This window comes from Protopterus annectens, chromosome 8.part0, assembly GCF_019279795.1.
Source record: "Protopterus annectens isolate FY-2018-M chromosome 8.part0, PAN1.0, whole genome shotgun sequence".
NCBI lineage: Eukaryota > Metazoa > Chordata > Ceratodontiformes > Protopteridae > Protopterus > Protopterus annectens.
Genome location: NC_056741.1, coordinates 91,379,413 through 91,401,949, shown reverse-complemented (window position 1 = coordinate 91,401,949; position 22,537 = coordinate 91,379,413). Strand labels below are relative to the sequence as shown.

General features: G+C 37.2%; 1 protein-coding gene across 1 annotated transcript in view; it reads left to right on the top strand.

Annotated features, from left to right (window-relative positions):
- Positions 1-22,537, top strand: part of LOC122807973 (asialoglycoprotein receptor 2-like) — a 406,546-nt gene that overhangs the window by 307,203 nt on the left and 76,806 nt on the right. The window contains exon 5 of the mRNA XM_044079000.1: positions 1,141-1,265. Within this exon, the coding sequence (XP_043934935.1) occupies positions 1,141-1,265 (125 nt within the window). The remainder of the gene's footprint in view (positions 1-1,140; positions 1,266-22,537) is intronic.

Here is a 22,537-nt window from a genome sequence, read left to right as displayed (position 1 = left end):
TTAATATTTACCAAGCCCTTCTTAAATGTTTGATTTTTTTCTGGTATTATGCCAGATAATAGAGTTTCACATGTCTTGTTGCTGATAAAGAGTAAGTTGAAGCAAAACCCAATGTAACAGTTTTAAGTGAATTGGACTATTGTTTAAAAAGTGACAGAGTTTAGACCTTTTCTCACCTTAAGTATTTATGGCTTTATCTGAAATTGTGCAGCATAGAAGTTGAGAAGTTAGATGCACTAAAACACTGGTACATTAACTTGCTAATAATGCTTCAGACTTAATTTTTTTATTAGTTAATACACTAGCAAGTCCTTGCCTCTGTGGTTTGACCTGCAAGCGTTGTCATGTCAAGATTACACAGAAACACGCCAGTGATTTTTAAGTATACTTGATCGCTGCTACTTTGTTAGCATTTGTTCTGGTATTATTCATTTTAACTGTTTGGTAAAGGTATACTCTTTTACTTATAACTTTACCCATTTATGTAATAAAACAGGTTACAAGCAATATCGGCAAAGAAAAAAAAAAACAAAGACGTCTCAGGATAATTTAGAAGTTGGTAATGGCAGTACTTCATACGAGAGGATATGAATAAAAAGGATGGTGCATAAAAGGGCAGGACAAAAGTAGTAAACTTTCAAAGGCATGGCTATTTTAAATCTAATAGGAACACACAACCAAACTGTAGTTCACACAGGGAATTAAAAGTGGAGAGGAACTGCTGATTTACAGGATATTCTCAGTAAGTTGACACTGTGGGTGGAATTAAACATGACGTAGTTAAAGTGGGTGTTGCTTTTGTAAGCTTTAGCATGGACCCGAATTTTCAACACTGGGATTGTCCCTTTAAAAAAGTGTGTGAGACGGAGTGAGAAAAAGAATAGAGGTAGGAAGAGAAAGAGAGAAAGACTTAGAGAAAAGAGACAGGCAGAATGCTGAAGGCTAAATATGTACCATAATAGGCCACTAGCAGAGAAACTAAGACTTGTAAAGTAAAGATTAACAACAGAAAATAAGTGTTAAAATGGTAATAAAAGGAAAAAAAAAAGAAAATGACACACCATCATTTCAGATAAGCTGGACTGATTTAGTAATATTTGCAGACATGGAATAATTTTAGGCATTACTTTATTATTACAGGAATTCTTAACAATGATCACAATAAAGGATGGATTTTTCTACTGGATTGGACTACGCAATTTTGTTGGCAAAACCTGGAAATGGGTTGATGGGACTACTTGTGATGTCACTGATAAAAACACAACGTAAGTTGCCACCAAAAATAATTTGAGTAAGGCTCTTAAAATAATGGAATACTGAACAAAACCTATCACTGTATTCTATAAATAATTACTCCACAATGAATGTAATGTGACTTTATTAATGAACTTTTGTTTCCATGTAATGACCTTTAATAAATCTGCATTAACTTCCATGTCAAGTAACAAATAAATTACTTTACAAATATTCTGTGTTGAAGATGATGGCATTATTTTAATAGATTGCTGGATCAATAGATATATTTTTTTCTTTTACGGGACATGAATACAAATGGATTTCATCATAAAGGAAATTTAATGGTGACTATCATGTTTGGTTAACTGTTGCTTTGATGGACAGGCAGAACAACAGGGTTGTTTGTACAAATGTCCAGTTTATCTAAAGGACATTGTGTGGAATGTTTATTTTGCCAAAAAATGTAAGTAGTATGCATACTAGATATGTGTGCATTTGTGTGTGTGTGTGTGTGTGTGTGTGTGTGTGTGTGTGTGTGTGTGTGTGTGTGTGTGTGTGATTGTGATGAGACAGAGAGGGCATGTATGTGCTTGTGGTGGCTGTTCAAGATACCTTATTTAGTGGTAGTGTTATGGGATGCCCTTTTTTTAAGATGCACATTTGGTTTAGAGGCAGGGACATGGTCAGAGGTTACCAAGTATTACTAAGTGGAGTGGGAGGGAGCAAATCATATCACTATTCAAATTTGTAATGGATGTGGTCGGGTTATGGGTAGTGCATCAGAAAAGGAAATTTGTTTTCTTTTTTTGATGTACTGAGTGTTGATTTGCTTTTTGTATGATATAATGAATGGGTGATGTTATGGTGCATGTTTTTCATGTGAACCAATTGGCATATCAACCATTCATTATAAAGCCATAAATGCAAGGGGGAAAAAAAAAAAAATATATATATATATATATATATATATATATATATATATATATGTGTATACATATATATATATATATATATATATATATATATGTGTATATATATATATATATATATATATATATATATATATATATATATATATGTGTGTGTGTGTGTGTGTGTGTGTATTATACATATATATATATATATATATATATATATATATATATGTGTATTATATATATATATATATATATATATATATATATATATATATATATATATACATGGATTCAGTAGAGAATCTCAAAATCCCAGAACAGCGAAATTCATATGACGGAGACCATATGATCACTGTTCTGGAATGTTGAGACTCCAAAATAAATGCACAGAACCACTCCCTAAACATTTCCTCAACATTTCTGCAGGGGGGGCAAGCCCCCATGCATCCCCCACACCCCCTCTACTTAAATATACCACTGGTGATCACACTACAGCAAGCAAAAGGGAAATTTTCCATTCTGCGCTGTATGCAGATCTCCATTCCAAAACAGCAATCATATGGTCTCCATCATATGAATTTCACTGTTCCTGGATTTTGAGATGCTCTAGTGAACCCATATATACATATATGCATGTATGTATATATGGGTCTACTTTGGAAGCTCAAAGTTTCAAAACTTTGAACTTCATAGGGTTGAGACCATAATACTGAAGTTTTGAAACTTCAAACTGTTGAAATGGAGATCTCCGTACACTGCATAATGGGAAATTTACTGATCTGTTCATTGTAGTGCAATCTCAGAGTTGGTATAGTTAATTAGCAAGGGGTTTGAGGGATGCAATGAGCTTGTCCTCTGCATAAATGTAAAAAAAAATTGTATTATTTTTTTTATTGAAGTTTCAAATTTTCAGAACTTTGATGTTATGGTGTTGACCATATTAAGTTAAAAGTTTTAAAAGTTTGAGCTTCCAAAGTAGATCTGTATACATATATACATGTGTGTGTGTGCATATGTGCCTGGAGGTATCCAATGACGTGTGTAGGGGAATCAGGGGGTGTGGTCCAGTACTAACTTTTCTTTGGCAGCAAAACCATATCTCAGGATTCTCTGGTGTCTGGTGTGGCTGTTATCCCAGATGTCTTTGGCTATTGACTTCACTAGGGCTGGGAGGTAGTGTTTCTCCAGGAACATGTTTTTCAGTTTTGTTCTTTCCTTTTGGAAATCCTCATCATTTCTGACAATGTGGCTAGCCTTTAAGAAGTACCTCCTGATTACATTTCTCTTCATGAAATAGAGGTGCTGGCTGTGGTAATCCAGACAATTGTTCCTGTAGGTACTTTTACAATAGTTCTTGGATGAGAATTCGCTCTTGGTTTTGTCAAGGGCAAGTTCAATGTCTAAGAATTGTGCTTGCACCCCTTTTCCAGCCACCATGAAGTCCAGAAAGTGGAGGCTTTTCTTCAGTTTGTTTAAGAATTTGCTGAGTTCTTTGTCTGTTCCTTGCCAGATGAGGAAGGTGTTGTCTATATAACATTTATATAGATGCATCTTCTCATAACCCTGCAGATGGATGGGCGTTTTTGTTTCCCAGGTGGCCAGCATGAGGTTCACGTAGGCAGGAGCCATCTTTATTCCCACAGTGACTCCTCTTTATTGATGGTAGATAACTTTATTAAAAGTGAAAAAGTTGCTGTGGAGCACAACTTATAGGAGGTCACAGACAGTGCTGACATTTTTCCTGTTGAAATTTGTGTTGCTAATGAGACAGTCCCTGGTCATTTCTAGCGCCTCTTTGTGGGGGATGTTGGTGTTTAGGCACACATTGTATAGTCTTACCAGCATGTTGTTATTTTGGGATATTGCATACTGTGCATTAGGTTTAAGAATTCCCAGGAATCTTTTAAGTAAAATGTGGAGGCCTGGATTACTGGGTTGAGCAGCACATCCAGGAAATGGACAATGTTTTCATTCTGCAGCAAGGCACTATGTGTCTTAAAGGCAGGGCTTTTTCACATTTGTGGACTTTGGGTATTCCAAACAATTTGCCTAGGCTAGGGTTGCCCACAGTGATGGATTGACACCCCTGTGTGGTTAGTTGACCTCTTCACAGTATTTCTAAAAGTAAGGCATCTTTGTTATTGAATATGGCTTGGACATTGTGGGATGTGATTTTTTTTTTGTAGCAACTGTTGTTGCTCAATTCCTTCTCAATTTGGTCTACATAGGTGTTTCTCCTCATTATCACCATGCCGGCCCCCTTATCTGCCTTAATGACTCTTACCTCTGGGTTGTTGGTCAAGTTTCTTAGGGCTTCTTTTTTTCTTTTTTGGATAAGTTGTACCATCTTTGATCGGGTTGGTCAGCAAGCACTGTCCTAACATCATGTTCACAGATTTTGTAGAACATATTTAATGTCTGACTTAGTACAGGGTTGAACGTAATGTTTTTTTACACAAAAACATTGTCATTTTTCAGTTTGTCAGTGTTTCTGAAAAGTTATTCTAAACACAGTTTCCTTGAAAAGCGTTTTCAGTCTAGGATAACATCCTTGAGGTTGGGTCTCTTAGTTGTTATGAAGCCCAGTCCCTTTTTCAGGACTGCTGCAATTGCGAGTTATATTTCCTTGCTCGTGAAAAGGCAAAGTGCATGCGCTGAGGGAATGGGATGAAATCCTGGTTTGTTATTGCCTCCCCTGGGGGTGACCTCTCCCTCTTTCTCTTCTTCTGCCCTGGCCCCTGTTGCTGGTTCATCCAGGTACTGTTTCTGGTTGAGGCACCATGGGAAAAAAACAGTTACCTAGGATAAGGTGGATGGGGCTGGGCTGTTGGGTTAATTTGGTGGGGATTGTGCATTGTTCAATCTTAGTGCTCCACACATGTTGTAAGTCACTCTGGGTTGTACCGGTTGAGATTCCAACACTTCTCCTGTGGGAGGGGGGTTGTTGGTTAGTCTCCTCTACTCATCTCAAGGCTCTGTTCCTTTTGATTGTCCATGGTGGTTGTGTATGGCTTGGGTTGTCAAACCACTGGTGTCTCCTTTCATATTTAATGTCTTTTAGACTGTATGTGGTTTGATTTTTGTATTGGTTTAGGTCATGCATTAACTTCTTTTGCTTGCAGTGGGTTAGGTTGGCCACATGGTGAGTGATTCTGGAGTCTAGGCAATTCCAGACATCCTGCAACTGGCTGAAAGCTGGATGCCGTTGCTCAGTTAATTGATCTGGCCTTGCCGCTCATTTAGTTTGAGTTTGTTGTGCTCCACTAGCACATTCAGCACTCGTATGCATGCGTCGTTGTAGTTCTGGCATAATGAGTACACCTGGCTCCTCTTTTCTGTTCTGTTGGGGAATTTATAGCTTCTGAGGCCCTGGGGACTATCTCATGGAGATCTACTACTTAACATAATAATTATCATATTTCACATTTTTGTACGGCTCCAGTAGTTTTTCAAGTCTGTGGATGAGATGTTTACAGTATCCTGGGAAAGGTTTCTTGTGTTGGCTGGAGGTCTGACTAGGATCTGTTCTATCAGTGTGCAGAGGTTGAAATCTTGAAAAGGCTTCCCTGCTTGGGGCGCCAAGTCAGCAAAGCTGTGAGTTGTCTTGCCCCTTCATTTTCATGTAGATGGAGATTGGATGTGTCAATTACTCTTAAGTAGCTGAGCTTGTGTATTTATATATGTATATATATATATATATATATATATATATATATGTGTGTGTGTGTGTGTGTGTGTGTGTGTTTATGTATATTTTATATATATATATATATATATATATATATATTTATATGTATGCGTATATATAAATATATATACATATATATATATATATATGGATATAGATATAGATATATATAGATATATATATGTATAGACATATAAACACACACACGCACACACACACACACACACACACACACACACACACACACACACACACACACACACACACATATCCCATCCATCCTCAACCCCTTTTCCTATTTTGCACATGGGGTCAGGGTGTCACTTCAACAGTGACAATTATCTCGAGCCAAGGTTAAGACAGCCGAGTGGCTAGCCCTGCCACAGTTATTAATTTGCACCACTCACTCTTGCACACACTCTTATCTATGTCCAATTTAGATTGTCCAGTCCACCTACTGCATGTCTTTGGAATGTGGGAGGAGACCAGAGCACCCAGAGGAAACCCTCGTGACTGTAGAGAGGACATGCAGACTCTGAACAGATGGCATCCTAACTGAGAATCGAACCATTGAACCTCTTACATATATATATATATATATATATATATATATATATATATATAGATATATATATAGATATATATATAGATATAAATATAGATGGCTTACTATCAAAATTTCAGATGGCATTCAGTCGAACCTGGATAGTCGAAAGGCTATTTTCCACTTCATGAAATGCCACACCAAAAATGGTCAACACCACAACAACAGATGCTGTGCGCATTCACTGTTGTGATGTCGATCTTCTGCTTGGACATTGCAGAACAGTGGGGATCAGGAAATGTACACATTTCCTCACTGTAGTGCAATCTCAGAGTTTGTATATATGATGAGCAGGGGGTGCAGGAGGGCTTTACCCCCTGCAATACATTAGTTGTACATGGCTTGTAGGCAGGGTACACTGGGTAATGTCGAGTACGTCAACTGATGATGTGATGACATTACCAGTCTTGCTCATTTATGTGAACAGTATTTTTATTTTCATTTTTATTTTTCAATGACGTGCTCATTCAATGGAATGCATTTTGAAAATGTGATAGTAAACCAATATATATACATATGGATGGCATAGTGGTAAAGCAGTAGCATTGTTGCCTCACTGCAAGAGGTTCTCCAGTTCAATTCTCAGCTAGGGTGCCTTCTGTGTGGAGTCTGCATGTCCTCCTTGCATTTCTGTGGGTTTCCTCCAGATGGTCTGTTTTCCTCCCACATTATAAAGACATGCATCTGGAGTGTTTCTCCCAGGGCCGCCTCTGAAAATTAGCTCTGTTCCAAGTCAGACTTTCCCGGTTAACAAATGTTAAACAAAATAAAATATATGGGTCTACTTCTTATGTTCAAAATTACACTTGTTTGAACAATAGAAGACTGAGACCAAGTTTAGCGAAGGTACACTTAACTGAAAATGCATTTTCATGAAACTCACTTTACCGATCTCGGATTGCATTCTTGGACTTAGTATATATATAAGTAGTGAGGGTCCGGTCCTGCAAACAAAAACACATTTCAGCAGGGGGTAACCCCCCACACCCCGCTACTTACATATACTAACTCTGAGGTATATTTCCTTGTCCCCACTGTACTACAGCTCGGTAAAGTGAGTTTCACAAAACTGCACTTTCAGTGCACTTTAGTTAAACTGGGTCTCAATCTTCTCTAGTTTGAACAAGTGTAATTTTGAACACGAGACGTAGACCCATATATATATATATATATATATATATATATATATATATATGTATATATACTAGGCATGTGTGTGTGTGTGTGTGTGTGTGTGTATGTGTGTGTGTGTGTGTGTGTGTGTGTGTGTGTGTGTGTGTGTGTGTGTGTGTGTGTATATGTATGTATATATATATATATATATATATATATGTATGTATATATATATATATATATATATATATATATATGTGTATGTATGTGTATATATATATATATATATATATATATATATATATATATATATATATATATATATATATATATATATATAGGCCACTGTCATTATACTGGCATTTCAGAATGTAAACATTAAGCATTAAGACCTTGTTGATGAAGTTCTGAAATTTCGACTATTGATTGTCTCATTTAGTCTCATTTGGCAGAGATTATGGTACAGTGGGAATCAGAGAATTTGTCCTCTTTCCCACAGTAGTGCAATCTAAGAGTTTATATATATATATATATATATATATATATATATATATATATATATATAAATAATCAAAAAACAAAGTAGACTGTGTGGATAAACTGGTGATCTCAGAACAAAAATAAATATGTAGAAAATATATATGTAAACAGCACTGAACCACGGCTAGATAAAATGCTGGTTTAATGAAATAAATGCAATGGTGAGGCTTTCACAGTCAAGCTGCTTCCTCAGACAATTTAAACTGACAAATTCTAACATTTAAATACACTCCCCACACAATGACATCACGTCAATTCAACATTTAAAGATACAACATCAAAAATGTGTGCATCAAGAGTATATATATATATATGTATATAAATACAAAGAGACCAACAACTCAAAAACAGTCCCCATCTAACCATAAAAATAATAGATACATATTCATAAAAATCATGCATTCATTCATAAAAGATGTGTTCATAAAAATATTTTCATAAAAATGATTCCATAAAAACAATGCAACATCCACTCATCTATGTAAAGGTCTGTTGGCTAATATGGGTTTAATGGATAACTTATCATTAAGTCCTTTACCCATATTCTCCCTCATTCTAATTATCCGTTTAAGCTCACTGTTTTCAACACTATTCCTGACAGGACCCTGTCTCCCTGTCTGGCATTAGATGGTACCAACTCTATAACCATGAATCTGAATTCATGTTCTATACCCACGGTCATGATATGTCATGCCAATGCACTGGTGTCAGCATGTCTAGATATGTCATAGAGGTGCTCCCTAATCCGATCCCGTAACCTGCGTATAGTCATGCCTATATAGAATGAAAAACAAACTATGCATTTATCTAGATATACCAAATTGGTAGAATTACAGTCTGCCACAAACGAAAACTCAATTGTTTCCCTGTATCTGGATGATGGAATCCCCCTGAAGTATCAAGATATTTACAGAAATTGCATTCTTTACATGGTAAAGTACCATATCCAGACCCTTGAGTCTGGGTACCTTCCCTATGGCTCAGTTTAGGGCCACAGAGGATTCTCAGTATTGCTATTTTTGAGTCCCAACTACTTGTTTATAAGAAGAAGAAACTGCAGAGGGATTCCTCTGATTTTTCCAATGGCCATGTCTTTTCTTGGCCTAGGGAATATAATGACAATAAGACCAATAGTTCTAATGGCCATTCACATAATACTCCAGTTTCTGTGGATTTGACTAAAGAGAACAATGGTTCCACCTTAAATACAGTGCAGACACCGCAAGCAACAGAAACGAATGCAGTCATACATAGTATTATGCCCCTCTCAGCAGTGACGTCGTCTAACTCCCCTGTCGTCACTCACATTCAGAGTGGCACGGGAAGGAAGGAAGGAGGAGCAATGGCAGCAGAGGAATTAACTGCTGGTGTTTCCATGTCTAATGTGGCCGATGGGGTACATTCTTTTAGTTCACCCTTCCCAATCAGGTCCTACCATTTTCGGCAGATGTCGCAGAGTCATGGACGGATGAAGTGGAAGGTGCCTATGGAAAACAACAGCAGCACACAGACCTTGAAGAGGATGTGGCAGGGCAACTGTAAACGCTGATATGGAATATATCAAAACGGACTTTTTCAGCATTGGAGTTAGCTGTACTTCAAAAAGGTATGACTTTTATACCATCGGACAGAATGTCCCTGACTGATAATGTTATTGAAATGAAAACCTTCACACGTAACATTATGTTGAAGCTTTTATATGGTGGGGAAGTACAGGACACTGTTGGTTCTGTCAACAATTTTAAAAGACCTAGTAGTTATGTTCCTATGGCTAATGGTGTTGTTGAAACATTTGAAAAAATGTGCTTGAAGGTTATTTATAAAGTCTATGATAACAATATTAAAACTAAATGTTTTTGTAATTTGAATGTCTATGAAAAGCAAGTGCTAGATAATTTATGACAAGATACAACTATTTCCATTAGTCCAGCCAATAAGGGAGGTCTGTTAGTAGTCATGGACCATTCTTGGTATAGGATGGTCATGTTAGACATGTTAAACGACTCTACACCATATGAAAATATTACACATAAGGATGTCGAGAGTTGCATTACTTCCATTCATAATGGATTGTTTGAATGTCTCCAATGCCATAGTATTGATCAGGAACTTTTTAAGTATTTCCTGGTAAAGGAACCCCTTATACCTATAATTCAGGGTCTTCCTAAAATTCATAAACATCATACTAAACCACCAATGAGGCCAATAGTGGCGGGGGGAGGATGGGCTACAGAGCCCTTATCACTTTATATTGAGCAACAACTTAAACCAATAATTTCAAACAACAAACATATTTTAAGGGACACTAAACAGTTTCTAGAGGACCTCTATGATTCTGTTGACAATAAATTACCCTCTGATACCTGCATCATGGCAACCTTAGATGTGCAATCGTTGTTTACAGTTATTCCCAACTGTCAAGGGATAGATATGCTTAAATAATATTTAATTGATGATGGTACTTATGAAGTAAGTAAAATTGATTTAATATGTTTCCTGTTAGAAATGGTTCTGGAAAATAATTTGTTCCTTTTTGAAGATAAGCTTTTCAGGCAACAGGCTGGCGTGGCTATGGGCACATCCTGTGCAAATAGCTACGCCAACTTGGTTATGTCCAGTTGGGAAAAGGAATTTGTGCTGAAGGAAGACATGGGTTTTCCTATCACATTCTTTTGCCGATTAGTGGATGACCTCTTCCTCTTTTGGGAAGGGGATATGTCCAGTTTCACCCAGTTTGTGGAATTCATCAACAATACCACTGGGTTTTTGAAGTTTACAGCTAATACTTCCCATACATCAATTGAGTTTCTAGATGTATGTGTTCGTAGATCTATGCAAGGAGATTTTATAACAGAAATATATAGGAAGGAGTGTTATAGGAACACCTATTTGGAACGTAGTAGTATGCATTCCCAGCATATTTTCAAAAACGTAATGAGAGGGCAAGCACTGAGAGTGTCGAGGTTAACAGTTAATGATGAGAGCTTTGATGGAGCACTTGCAGATTTTTGTAAATCTTTCCTTGAGAGAGTTTATTCTAAGGAAGAAGTTAATACGACCATTGCACAGACACATAGTTTGAGAACAAGTCTAGGTAGACCATACTTTTCTGGGATAAAAAGGGCAACCACTGAAGCTAACCCTAGGAATGAGTACATGAGAGTTCCAGTGACTTATTCCAGCAACATTGATTTGTTGAAAAATGTGTTCTCCAAGAACTGGAACGTTCTCTGAGCTGATGAAAGAATAAGACAAATGTCTGGTGATGTTCCACACTGTTATTGTTTGTCTTTTGGCTTTTCCCAGTAAGGGGTCGCCACAGCGGAATCCAGTACGCTAATGATTGGCAGTAAATTTTTACGAAACGCCGAGGTGCCAGCTCGGCGCCCAACCTTCAACGAAGGCACACTATGCTTTTAAAAATAAGAAATCTGTCAAGGGAATCCTCTGTGGCCCTAAATTGAGCCATGGGGAAGGTACCCAGACTTGAGGGTCTGGATATGGTACTTTACCATGTAAAGAATGCAATTTCTGTAAATATATTGATACTTCAGGGGGATTCCATCATCCAGATACAGGGAAACAACTGAGTTTTTGTTTGAGGGCAGACTGTAATTCTACTAATTTGGTATATCTAGGTTACTGCTTAGTTTGTTTTTCATTCTATATAGACATGACATCCCGTAGGTTATGGGATTGGATTAGGGAGCACCTCTATGACATTTCTAGACATGTTGACACCAATGCATTCACGGCATGTCATAACCGTGGGTATAGAACATGAGTTCAGATTCATGGTTATACAGATGGTACCATCTAATGCCAGACAGGGCCCTGTCAGGAATAGGGTTGAAAATAGTGAGCTTAAATGGATCATTAGAATGAGGGCGAATATGGGTAAAGGACTTAATTATAAGTTATCCATTAAACCCATATTAGCCAACAGACCTTTACATAGATGAGGGGATGTTGCATTGTTTTTATGGAATAATTTTTATGAAAATATTTTCATGAACACATCTTTTATGAATGAATGCATGATTTTTATGAATATGTATCTATTATTGTTATGGTTAGATAGTGACTGTTTTTGAGTTGTTGGTCTCTTTGTATTTATATATATATTCTTGATGCACACATTTTTGATGTTGTATCTTTAAATGTTGAATTGATGTGATATCATTGTGTGGGGAGTGTATTTAAATGTTTGAATTTGTCAGTTTAAATTGTCTGAGGAAGCAGCTTGACTGTGAAAGCCTCACCATTGCATTTATTTCATTAAACCAGCATTTTATCTAGCTGTGGTTCAGTGCTCTTTACATATATATTTTCTACATATATTTATATATGTATAGATATATAAAGGTCCATACTGAATGCTCAAAAAATTGAATGTTAGAATACTGAACCTACATATTCGAAAACTCAGAAGCTTGAACAGCATGCACCCTCATTCTGCAGGAGCATAGTACAGTGGGGATTCAGGTTTTCCTCCTTACCACTCTGTAGTGCGATCTCAGAATTGGCATGTATAATTAGCCGGATTATGAGGGACATAGCCACCCACATGGAGAGTGCATGGCAGGGGGGAGTGTCCCCTGCAATAAAGCAAATTTTTGTTTGTGCCATGCTATTTGTGCTTTTAAGTTTTAGAGTATCTGGGTTGGATTTTCTAGCATATGTTTTGAGTGTTTGAGCTTTCAACAGGGACCCATATATATATATATATATATATATATATATATATATATATATATATATATATAAAGTGAGGAAAACACTCACACACACACACACACACACACACACACACACACACACACACACACACACACACACACACACACACACAGATATATATATATATATATATATATATATATATATATATATATATATACATGCATACACTGATAGATATAGATACATAGATATGCTTATGTATGGGATTTCATCCTCTTGGTCTAAAAAGCTCATGACCATTGGGGAGCAAAGGGACAAACACTGACCAGTAAACTAACATATTTTCCCATGATTCTGATCTCTCCATTTGTCTCCACATAATGATGTCATGCCGCAGTACTGCAACAACTCAAGGCATTGCGGTAGCTCTCATAATCCCATCTAACTTAGCTAATTAACTCACCTCTAAGATACTTACACTCCTACAATTGTGTTTTTTTGTTTCTCTTTCATGGAAAAGAACCCTGATCTCTGATTTGGAAGTGTTTATTTTCATCGCACTTGTTTCACCATCAGTAGGGAATTTCTCATTGCAAATTAGAGACCACCATCAATAGAAACAAATAGGACACTATAACCAGTGAGTAGCAACAATATCTCCCGCACATTGCCAAGAGATATATTTGTTACAGAGATACAGCTACAATTTTTAACACCACAGGTATCAAACTCATTAATGCCCACAACTGTTATGGTTAACTGCTTAATCTTGTTTTTTTAGTGTTTTGTTTTAATTTATTTTCATTTCTTTTAATCATGGGGTATAGATAGTAACCTAAGAACTCACTGCTAAGTTTAAAAGAATAGTGCATTTGACTGAATGCATCCTGTTAACCTTATTGGCAACCCAGACAGGTCTGTACCTCGTACATCTTTTCCTTTTGCTCTACCTTTTCTATAGCTCTGATTTGTGATTTTCAAGGACAGGATATCACGTCACAGCCATGGCTGGCTGAATACAGTTACAATAATCACACTAAAGGCAAGAAACTGAAAGCATGATTGCTGTATTGTTAGAGAAGAGCCTCCCTGGTATAAATGTGAACACATGTTTTGATGCTTTACCCTGAAGAGAAGGCTGTGTGGATATCTTTAATTCAATGTGATAATTATCAGCACTTGATTCATCAGGAACATCTTCTTTCCCTAACCTTAGTAATCCATCTTATATCTTTACTCTACGTCTGCCTGTGTTATAGTGGTTACAGGAAATCAAATTCAGAATCTGTTTACCCCAGGTTCGATGCAAATTGCAGGAGTATGCTATCCTACCTGAGTAACCAGATGAACAATTCTTCACTATACCAGGGAATTATCTCTTTCACTTTCTCACATAACTATATTTTTCTAGAACAGATGCTTAAACCGGCATTTTGAAATATCATTTTGATCTGAGGCTCATCTGTGATCTATGAAGATATCCTGACAATATTTGGATATTTTGACAGTTGTCTCTCATGTGGTCATCTTGGCAGCTGATTATCTTCTGTGTCCTGTGGTTTATGGCTGATGAATATGTTCATACTCATATAAGTGCCCTGCCATTGGTAATAAATGATAATAACTTGAGATTTGACATTCATCTTTAATCTGTAATAATAAAAGTGCCTCTTGTGCAGAACCAAACATTTTTTACAGACAGTGGTAGAAAAGATCCTTATCCTCAATCTGCCTAATTACTTCCCTCTTAAATGCTTCCCCAATATTCACAAACCTATAATCTACTCAAAAATACTAAATTTGAGCAATGCTATAATGACATCCTTAGTCCTTACTCCTTAGGCATCTTAACTGGTTGGAAGTATCCATTTACTTCTCATATTTGCATTTAAAAGTAGCACAATGCAAGAAAAAAATCTTAACTTATCCAGTGCAAATACATTTCTTTGATCACAAAGGACAAATTCCATCCCTATACTAAATCACTCAATACAGCCTATAATGCTCAAACATTGTCTACAAAATATGGAGCAGTATTCATTTTCTACGGAAACTCACAAAACAACTTCAAATGTGTAAAGGTCATCTCCAGTTACACCTAAAAATATCTTAGCTGTATCAGTGTATATAATCTCTAAGGTAATTTCATATCCATTCCTACATCCTTTTCCCTGTTTATTCCTTGCTTTTAGCTGTTTTAGGTTACTTCCCTATTCCCTAATGCATAGGTCAAAACTAAATGGTTGCTGCTGACCAAGTTTGAAGATGACGGCAAACTATGTGCAATCATTGAATCCCCAAATGATGTCAGTATACTCCAGGAGGGTCAAGCACAGACCAGCGAATGGTGTATTAGTCACAGTCTCAAACTGAATGCAAAGAACCAGAAGATAAGTTCTTGATCTAAATTTTCCATGATTACCAATGTGGTATTAAGATGCTATCTGTTTTATGGGCAAAGTAAAGCATTATTGTACTGTTTTCTTAAGTGAATTACTGTTGTCTATTGGGCCATACAGACTAATCTGATGAGAATTGTTCTGGTTCATTCGAAAAGCCCTGTTTCATTGACATCCGTGTCCCAATTGTGATACTAGTAAATACCATTAATTGGGCCTTTTTATTGTACTTTGCCCCTTTTTTTCCCTCATATGATGTTACAAAACATTTTTTATCTGGAGCAGGAACAATAATTTTCTAAACAGGAGATGGTTGAGAGCAGTGGATGGGCTAGCCTTGTGGCCATGGTTGTCTCAGCTTTGGTGACAAGGCTTCATCCCTGGGTATCTAGTGCAGAAATCAGAGTGGAAACAATCATAAACTTCATACTCTGTTGTACTCAGAAAACTGTTTATTTATTCTGGAGAGACACTAAATATCTGGACAAATGTGGCCCCTTTGAGAGCTATTTAATCCAATTGTGCATCTATCTCTAACAAGCCACAAGTTGCTTCTAAATTCTTGAATGATGCTGACCTGGCTTTCACTACACATACCTGGTTGGACAAAAAAATATCATCCTCATTTTGTTAACTGCAATATGTCATTCCTTCATAGACATACATGTTGACTTACTGCTGGACCTCTAGACTGGTTAGCGATGTGTCACCAATGTCTTGGGGAAAAAAACAACTCTTTTTATTCTCCAGTTCAGTAATTTCTCTTTTCCTGTTTTCATGTTTAATCTTCTACTCCTTATTTAAAAGATCCTTTTCATCCTAACAGTTTTCACTTATACCATGATTGTGGAACCTCTGTCATGGTCAGTCTACTACTCTGTTCATTCCAGGTTTGTTTTACCCCGTTTGCAGCCTCCAGTCTTGAAATGCTGGAAAGCATGAATTTGCATGCTGTGATCATTGTTTTATTTGCTTCTGCCTTCTATCATTTCCTCTCCTTAACAAGTGCACATGGCCTTGAGTAGTCATATTTGTTCCACAATGTGGCAGTGTGATCATCCTTGGATCTGCTTGCCCCAACTTCTGTGCTCTGTCTAGCTTACTCCATGTGAATTTTGATTTGATGCCAAACATTGTGGTGCTACAAGACAAAGGTAGATGCTTGAGAACAAATGGAGATGCACAACCTCTTTGAGGCAAAGTTTATGTTCAGTGAATACCATGCTTCCTATCAAGCTGAAATTTTATTTTTTATTTTATTTAACATTTGTTTACTGGGAAAGTCTGACTTGTAACGAGACATTTTTCAGCAGAAACCCGGAGAGAAACACTCCAGATGTATGTCTCTGTATGTGGGAGGAAACCGGAGCACCCGGAGGAAACCCATATGAACACAGGGAGGACATGCAGACTCCACACAGAAGGCACCCCAGCCCAAGAATCGAATTGGAGAACATCCTGCTCTGAGGCAACAATGCAAACCGCTGCACCACTGTGCCATCCAAAATTTCTCATTGAGCGGCACTGTTCATGTTAACAGAAAGCACTACTACGCTAAACGGAATGATCTTGTTCTTTTTGGTACTGATAGGTCGAGTAACCTAAATTTTCTGTCCACCTACAGACACTTTTCTTCTGAGGAAACATGAGTCGGTTGGTCATTTTATCACAGCTTAGCTGGCGGATTTACATTTTGGCCCCCACAGAAAAAACTCAGAGTTGGATTGCAAGAGATTCTGCCCAGGCCCTTTTGTGAGTTTCAGTTCTCTGATTATGCTGAAAATATCTATCAAGTTTTAAAAATGCAGTCTGCCTCCTGTATCTTTGACTCAGGCAATGCAGGATTTACTCTTGCCGTCCTTGGTGAGCTGGGACTGTGATTTTGCAAATCATCTCTTCTTCTTTGAGTAGTAACATCTTTCTGTTGGTTTTAAAGAAGGCATGGGTGACCACTTGTATCCTGACAAATGTGACAAGTACCCTCAATATTTAACTTTTTATTCATTACCAATGCAATTGAGTAGGTTTTCTTTTTTTTTTTGTACTGTCAGGTTTTCTGTCTCTGATAAGACTAGCATGTTTGCGATTCATTCTATTCTACTTCCTGCATTCAAGATAATAATGAGGCAGCCCTCACTTGGATTCTGAATAATATTCCAATGGAGTGTGAATAAACATAATGATATAATTGTATATTTGATCTTCTTGATATCTCATCAGCATTTGATTTGTGTAATCAGAGTAATATTTTGAATAATTTGTGGACCTAATGTGGAGGTGCTGGTAATTTCAAGAATTAACTTGGCCTACATTTTGATATAACCTGAACTGGTCATCCCCCACTCTGTTAAATTCAGTGTTCCACAAGGTTCCATTTTGGGTCCTCTGTTGTACTCTGCTCATATGCTTCCTTTGGCAAAACTCATTATGGAATAGATTTTTTTGGTATATTTGTTATGCAGATGATACACAGAATTTCATCTCCTTCCCACAGGCCAGAATGCTTATCGTGGAACCCCCTAATAAATGTTTGGAATGCATCCATAATTAAATAGCAAATAATGAGCAGAAACTCACCCTCCAAGACTTTGACCATGAATATTCAAGTGACTTTAAGGAATTTGACATAGTATACCTTGAAACCTACCTTTATTAATGGGAGTGGTAAGCTAGAATCCATATATAAAATGAAAAATGATGTTGTAGTTTTGGATTATATACTGATATTCAGATACTAAGTGTCATCTGTTGTCTTGTCACCATGTTTTCATTTAAGGAACATTCATATTAAATACCTTCTTCTCCCCAAAGTCCATCTTATGGTTATTCATGCACTTGTCCTTTCCTGTTATTCATGCACTTGTCCTTTCCTGTTATTCATGCACGTGTCCTTTCCTGTTATTCATGCACTTGTCCTTTCCTGTTATTCATGCACGTGTCCTTTCCTGTTATTCATGCACTTGTCCTTTCCTGTTATTCATGCACTTGTCCTTTCCTGTTATTCATGCACTTGTCCTTTCCTGTTATTCATGCACGTGTCCTTTCCTGTTATTCATGCACTTGTCCTTTCCTGTTATTCATACACTTGTCCTTTCCTGTTATAATAACTTTAACTCCCTGGAACAGTGAACGTGACTGAATGCAGCTGATGAATAACTCCTCATCCCCACTGCTTAAATGTACTCGTGCTTACATCCATACAACTATAATTTTGTGGCACTTGCTTTGGTTGCCATCTGAGTCTCCAATCACATTTAAAGGTCTAGTATTGTACTTATTATCTCATATGAGCTACTTCATCACACCTAGCTCCTTACTGTCTTAATAGGCCTTTGCATTCTTCTTCCATGGTGACAGACGTACCAAGAGTGCAGCTGAAGACACCTGGTGCTTATTTATTCATAAAAATAGATATAGATATAAATATAAATATAGATATAGATATAGATATAGATATAGATATAAATATAGATATTTCTTTGCACTGATTTCAATGGACCATTTGCAGGCACAGCCCAGCTGCATAAGATCACATTAAACATGAACAAAATAACTAAAATATATTCACAGATGCAAACGTATACTAACAAAAAAAAAAAAATATATATATATATATATATATATATATATATATATATATATATATATATATATATATATATGTATGATTTACTGTCGAAATAAAGAAACTGCTTTGCTCGTTTAGTCATGCTGTCGACCCCGGTATTACCATTGTTTTGCAATTCAGTTCATTTGAAATAACCCATATAAGGTATTGCTCTATCCATCCTTTTATGCTTTTTCATGGGGGGGGCAAGCCCCCCTGGACCCCCACCCCCATAAATTATATATTCCAACTCCGAGATTGCACTACAGTGAGAAAAAGGGTAAATTCCCTCTTCCTCATTGTACCGCGATCCCCTATCACAATACCAAAATGTGACTACGGACTCATGATTCACATTCGTTATTGTGAGTTTGTCATAGTGTGGTTCGACATTGTGCATCTTTGAAATTGCACTTTCCAGCACAAGCTGTTCGATCACATGCAGTTCCAGCTCTTAACAGTAAACCATATAAATATATATATATATATATATATATATATATATATATATATATATATATTTTTTTTTTTTTACAAGAATACGCTCTACAACATTTAGCTCAAAAAGCAATTAACAATGCCAAGACATGGATGGAAAAATGGAATTATGCTTAGCATAACTTTATGGATAGGATGTAGCCATAATGACAGAGATTGCTCATGCTATAGGAAGAGCAGCATATCATTAGATAGAGAGGTTTGAGGACATTAAAAGGGGCAAGTGAGAATAGTTGCAAGAAAAGATACCAAGGGGAGAAGGTACAGAAAAGGTGATAGAGGCATGGAGACGGAAGAGGTATAGAAAGGAAAAGTGTGAGAGATGCAAAGAGAAGAATGGAGGAGGTAAGTAAGGGGATAGGAAGATAAGGTAAGTGAAAATGAAACGGGTAAAGGGGTGTGTGAGAGAGCTGTAAGGTTCATGTAATGTGCTTGTTTCTTTTGCCATTAAACAACACACACTGAAACCTTCTCTTGTAGTCGGTGAATTATTCTTACATGCTGGCTGTTTGTATAAGGCTGCAGAAATTTCTATCTTAATTTCGGCATATTTATTTATTTATTTATTCATGTCACATTTGTTGACAGAGAATGTCCAACTGAGCAAAAGCCCTTTTTCAGTGGAGGCTCTGGAGCAAAGCTCCACAATGACACAAGTAACTAATAACAGACAAGCAATAGTCTAAAATGTATACATATATGTAAGCGAATATAATATAGTATGAAAAAAACGTGCAAGCTTGCTTGAAGCAGTACATTGAAAGATGCTATGACCATGGTATTATGACACAAGGTATGTCACCACGACTTTACTTGAAACAGGAATAGGTTATTTACAAGTGTCATGACAGAGGGTCAATGTAACAGTTCAGCAGCAACTGAGAATAGAGAGGGTTATTTACAAGTTACATAGTAGATGGTCAGTGTGAAGAAGCTGAAGGACAAGTAACAATATACAGCATCAGTAAAGTGCAGGTATGTAGTGACCGTGAAGTTGGACAGTGATTAGCAAGGATTTACAGTTACAAGTCGAGGTGTTAAGCAGAAATTGTTTGAGAGCTATTCTGAATTCATGTCTAGTGGTTATTTTTTTTATATCAAGGGGAAGCTTGTTCCAGTTTTGACAGGGGAGTAGCTGTATAAGTTTTGGCCAATGTTTTTTTTTTTTTTTGGGGGGGGGGTTAAAATATTCAAGGTGTTGTTGGTTAGAAGTCTAGCTAAAGCATAGAGAGATTCCAGAGAGGAGACACTAGGGCAGGCAGCGGGTTTGTAGAGGATGGAATGAATGATAGTTGAAAGAGTTGAAGCTGACAGGGGAACTCTAGCCAGTTTAAAGCAGAGAGTACGAGACACTGATGTGAATTAGGGACTGATTAGCAGCGAACCAGGTAACTTTGTTGTTGTGCTTTCCAGTTTGGTTTGTAGGGAGGTCTGAAGGTTAGTTCGGATTTATGAGCCATAGAACAGTGTGGGGAGATGATAAGCATGATCTAGTAAGATTCAAGAATCTTTAGTAAGGTACTTTTTATTTCTGTATAGTAATCCTAGTTTTTGGTGAGTTTTCTTTATGCAGTGGTGGACATGGAGGGTCTTTACTAAGGTACTTTTTATTTTGATATAGTAATTCTAGTTTTTGGTGGGTTTTCTGTAGGCAGTGGTGGACGTAGTGGTCGTTGATGATGACCCCTAGCAGTTTTGTTTTGTGTTCAACGTTGATAGTGGTGTTATTAAGTGAAGTGGATGAGAAGGTAGATTTGTGGAGAGAGAGATTTTGGGAGGAATAGCAGAAGTTTGGTCTTTTTGGGGTTACAAACAAGCTGATTGCTAATGAGCCATTTTTTTCAATGGAGCTGAAGGAATTTTGAGTGAGGGTGTGCAAATCAAAGATGGTTTCAGAGGTAAAGATGATAGTACAGTCATCTGCATATTGTATGAGAGAAGAGTGAGTACAGAATGTAGAGAGGTGGTTTGTGAAGATGTTGAAAAGCAGGACGCCAAGGATAGACCTTTGAGGGACTTCCATTTGGATGGGTAAGAAAGGAGATAGAGTGGTAAGCCATTTTACTGATTGTTGCCAGTTGGAGAAGTAGCTGGAGAACCAGGAGATGGTTGAGGGAGAGAGGTTGAGTTCAGATAGTTTGGAAAGGAGGATGGGGTAAGAGACAGTGTCAAAGGTTTTACAGAGGTCAAGGAAGAGGTGGGAGACCAATTTGTTGTTATTGCTGGCAAGAAATATGAAGTGAGTAAAAGAGATTAGGACAGTAGAGGTACTGTGGTTAGGATGAAATCCATGCTGGGTGGGGATGAATAGGTTTTCAAGGAGCAGATAGTCTATGATTTGTTTGTGAACACATTTCTATTGTATTTTTGACAGGGAGGATAATATAGCAATGGGGCAGTAGTTAGCTAAGTTAGTGGAGTTACCTCCCTTGTGGATGGGTATAGTATAGAACTGCTTCCATAGCAAGGGGTCAGTGAATTTAGGTAAAGAGCAGTTGATGAGTATGGAGATGGGGTGGGCTATGGAGCTTGCAACTAGTCTAAGAAAGTGTGGAGGTAGTTTGTCCACAGAAGGAGAGCAAGGTTAGCACTTACAGCGGAGTTTTTTAATGTAGTTAGTAGGTACATGTTTGAGTGAAAAGGAGTTGTTTAGGTTAGAACAGGAGGGATGTTGGAGAGGTTAGAGAAGTTAGAAGATGGGATAAGCTTACTAATAATGTCAATAAAGTAGGAGTTAAGTAAAGTGGCTGTTTCAAGGGGAGTGCAATCTGGACAGGGGTGGGGTGTATTGGGGTTACCTGGCTGGAGGTTTTGATTTATAGTGTTCCAGAATTTTTGGGGATGTTTTGGAAAGTTGTCTGTGGTTTGAGGTACATTTTTTTTCTTTCAAGGTTGACTTGTGTTTTGGAGTGGTTACGAAGAACTTTGCAAGTTTGGAGGTGGGTGAAGGATTCGGTCTTGGTCCAGAGTCTCCAGGCTTTGTCCCTTTTCTGCATAAGAGTTTGTGTGGTCTAGAATAGCCAAGGAGAGTATTGGGATTTAACTCTTACTTTTCAAATGAGGTCAAGTGATTTGATTATGTTAAGAAATATAGAATTAAATTTGAGAACAACTTCATTTTTTTTTATTTTAACATTTGTTAATCGGGAAAGTTTGACTGGGAACAAGCTAATGTTCAGCAGAGGCCCATAGAGAAACATGCCAAACGCATGTCTTTGTAATGTGGGAGGAAACCCACACAAATGCAGGGAG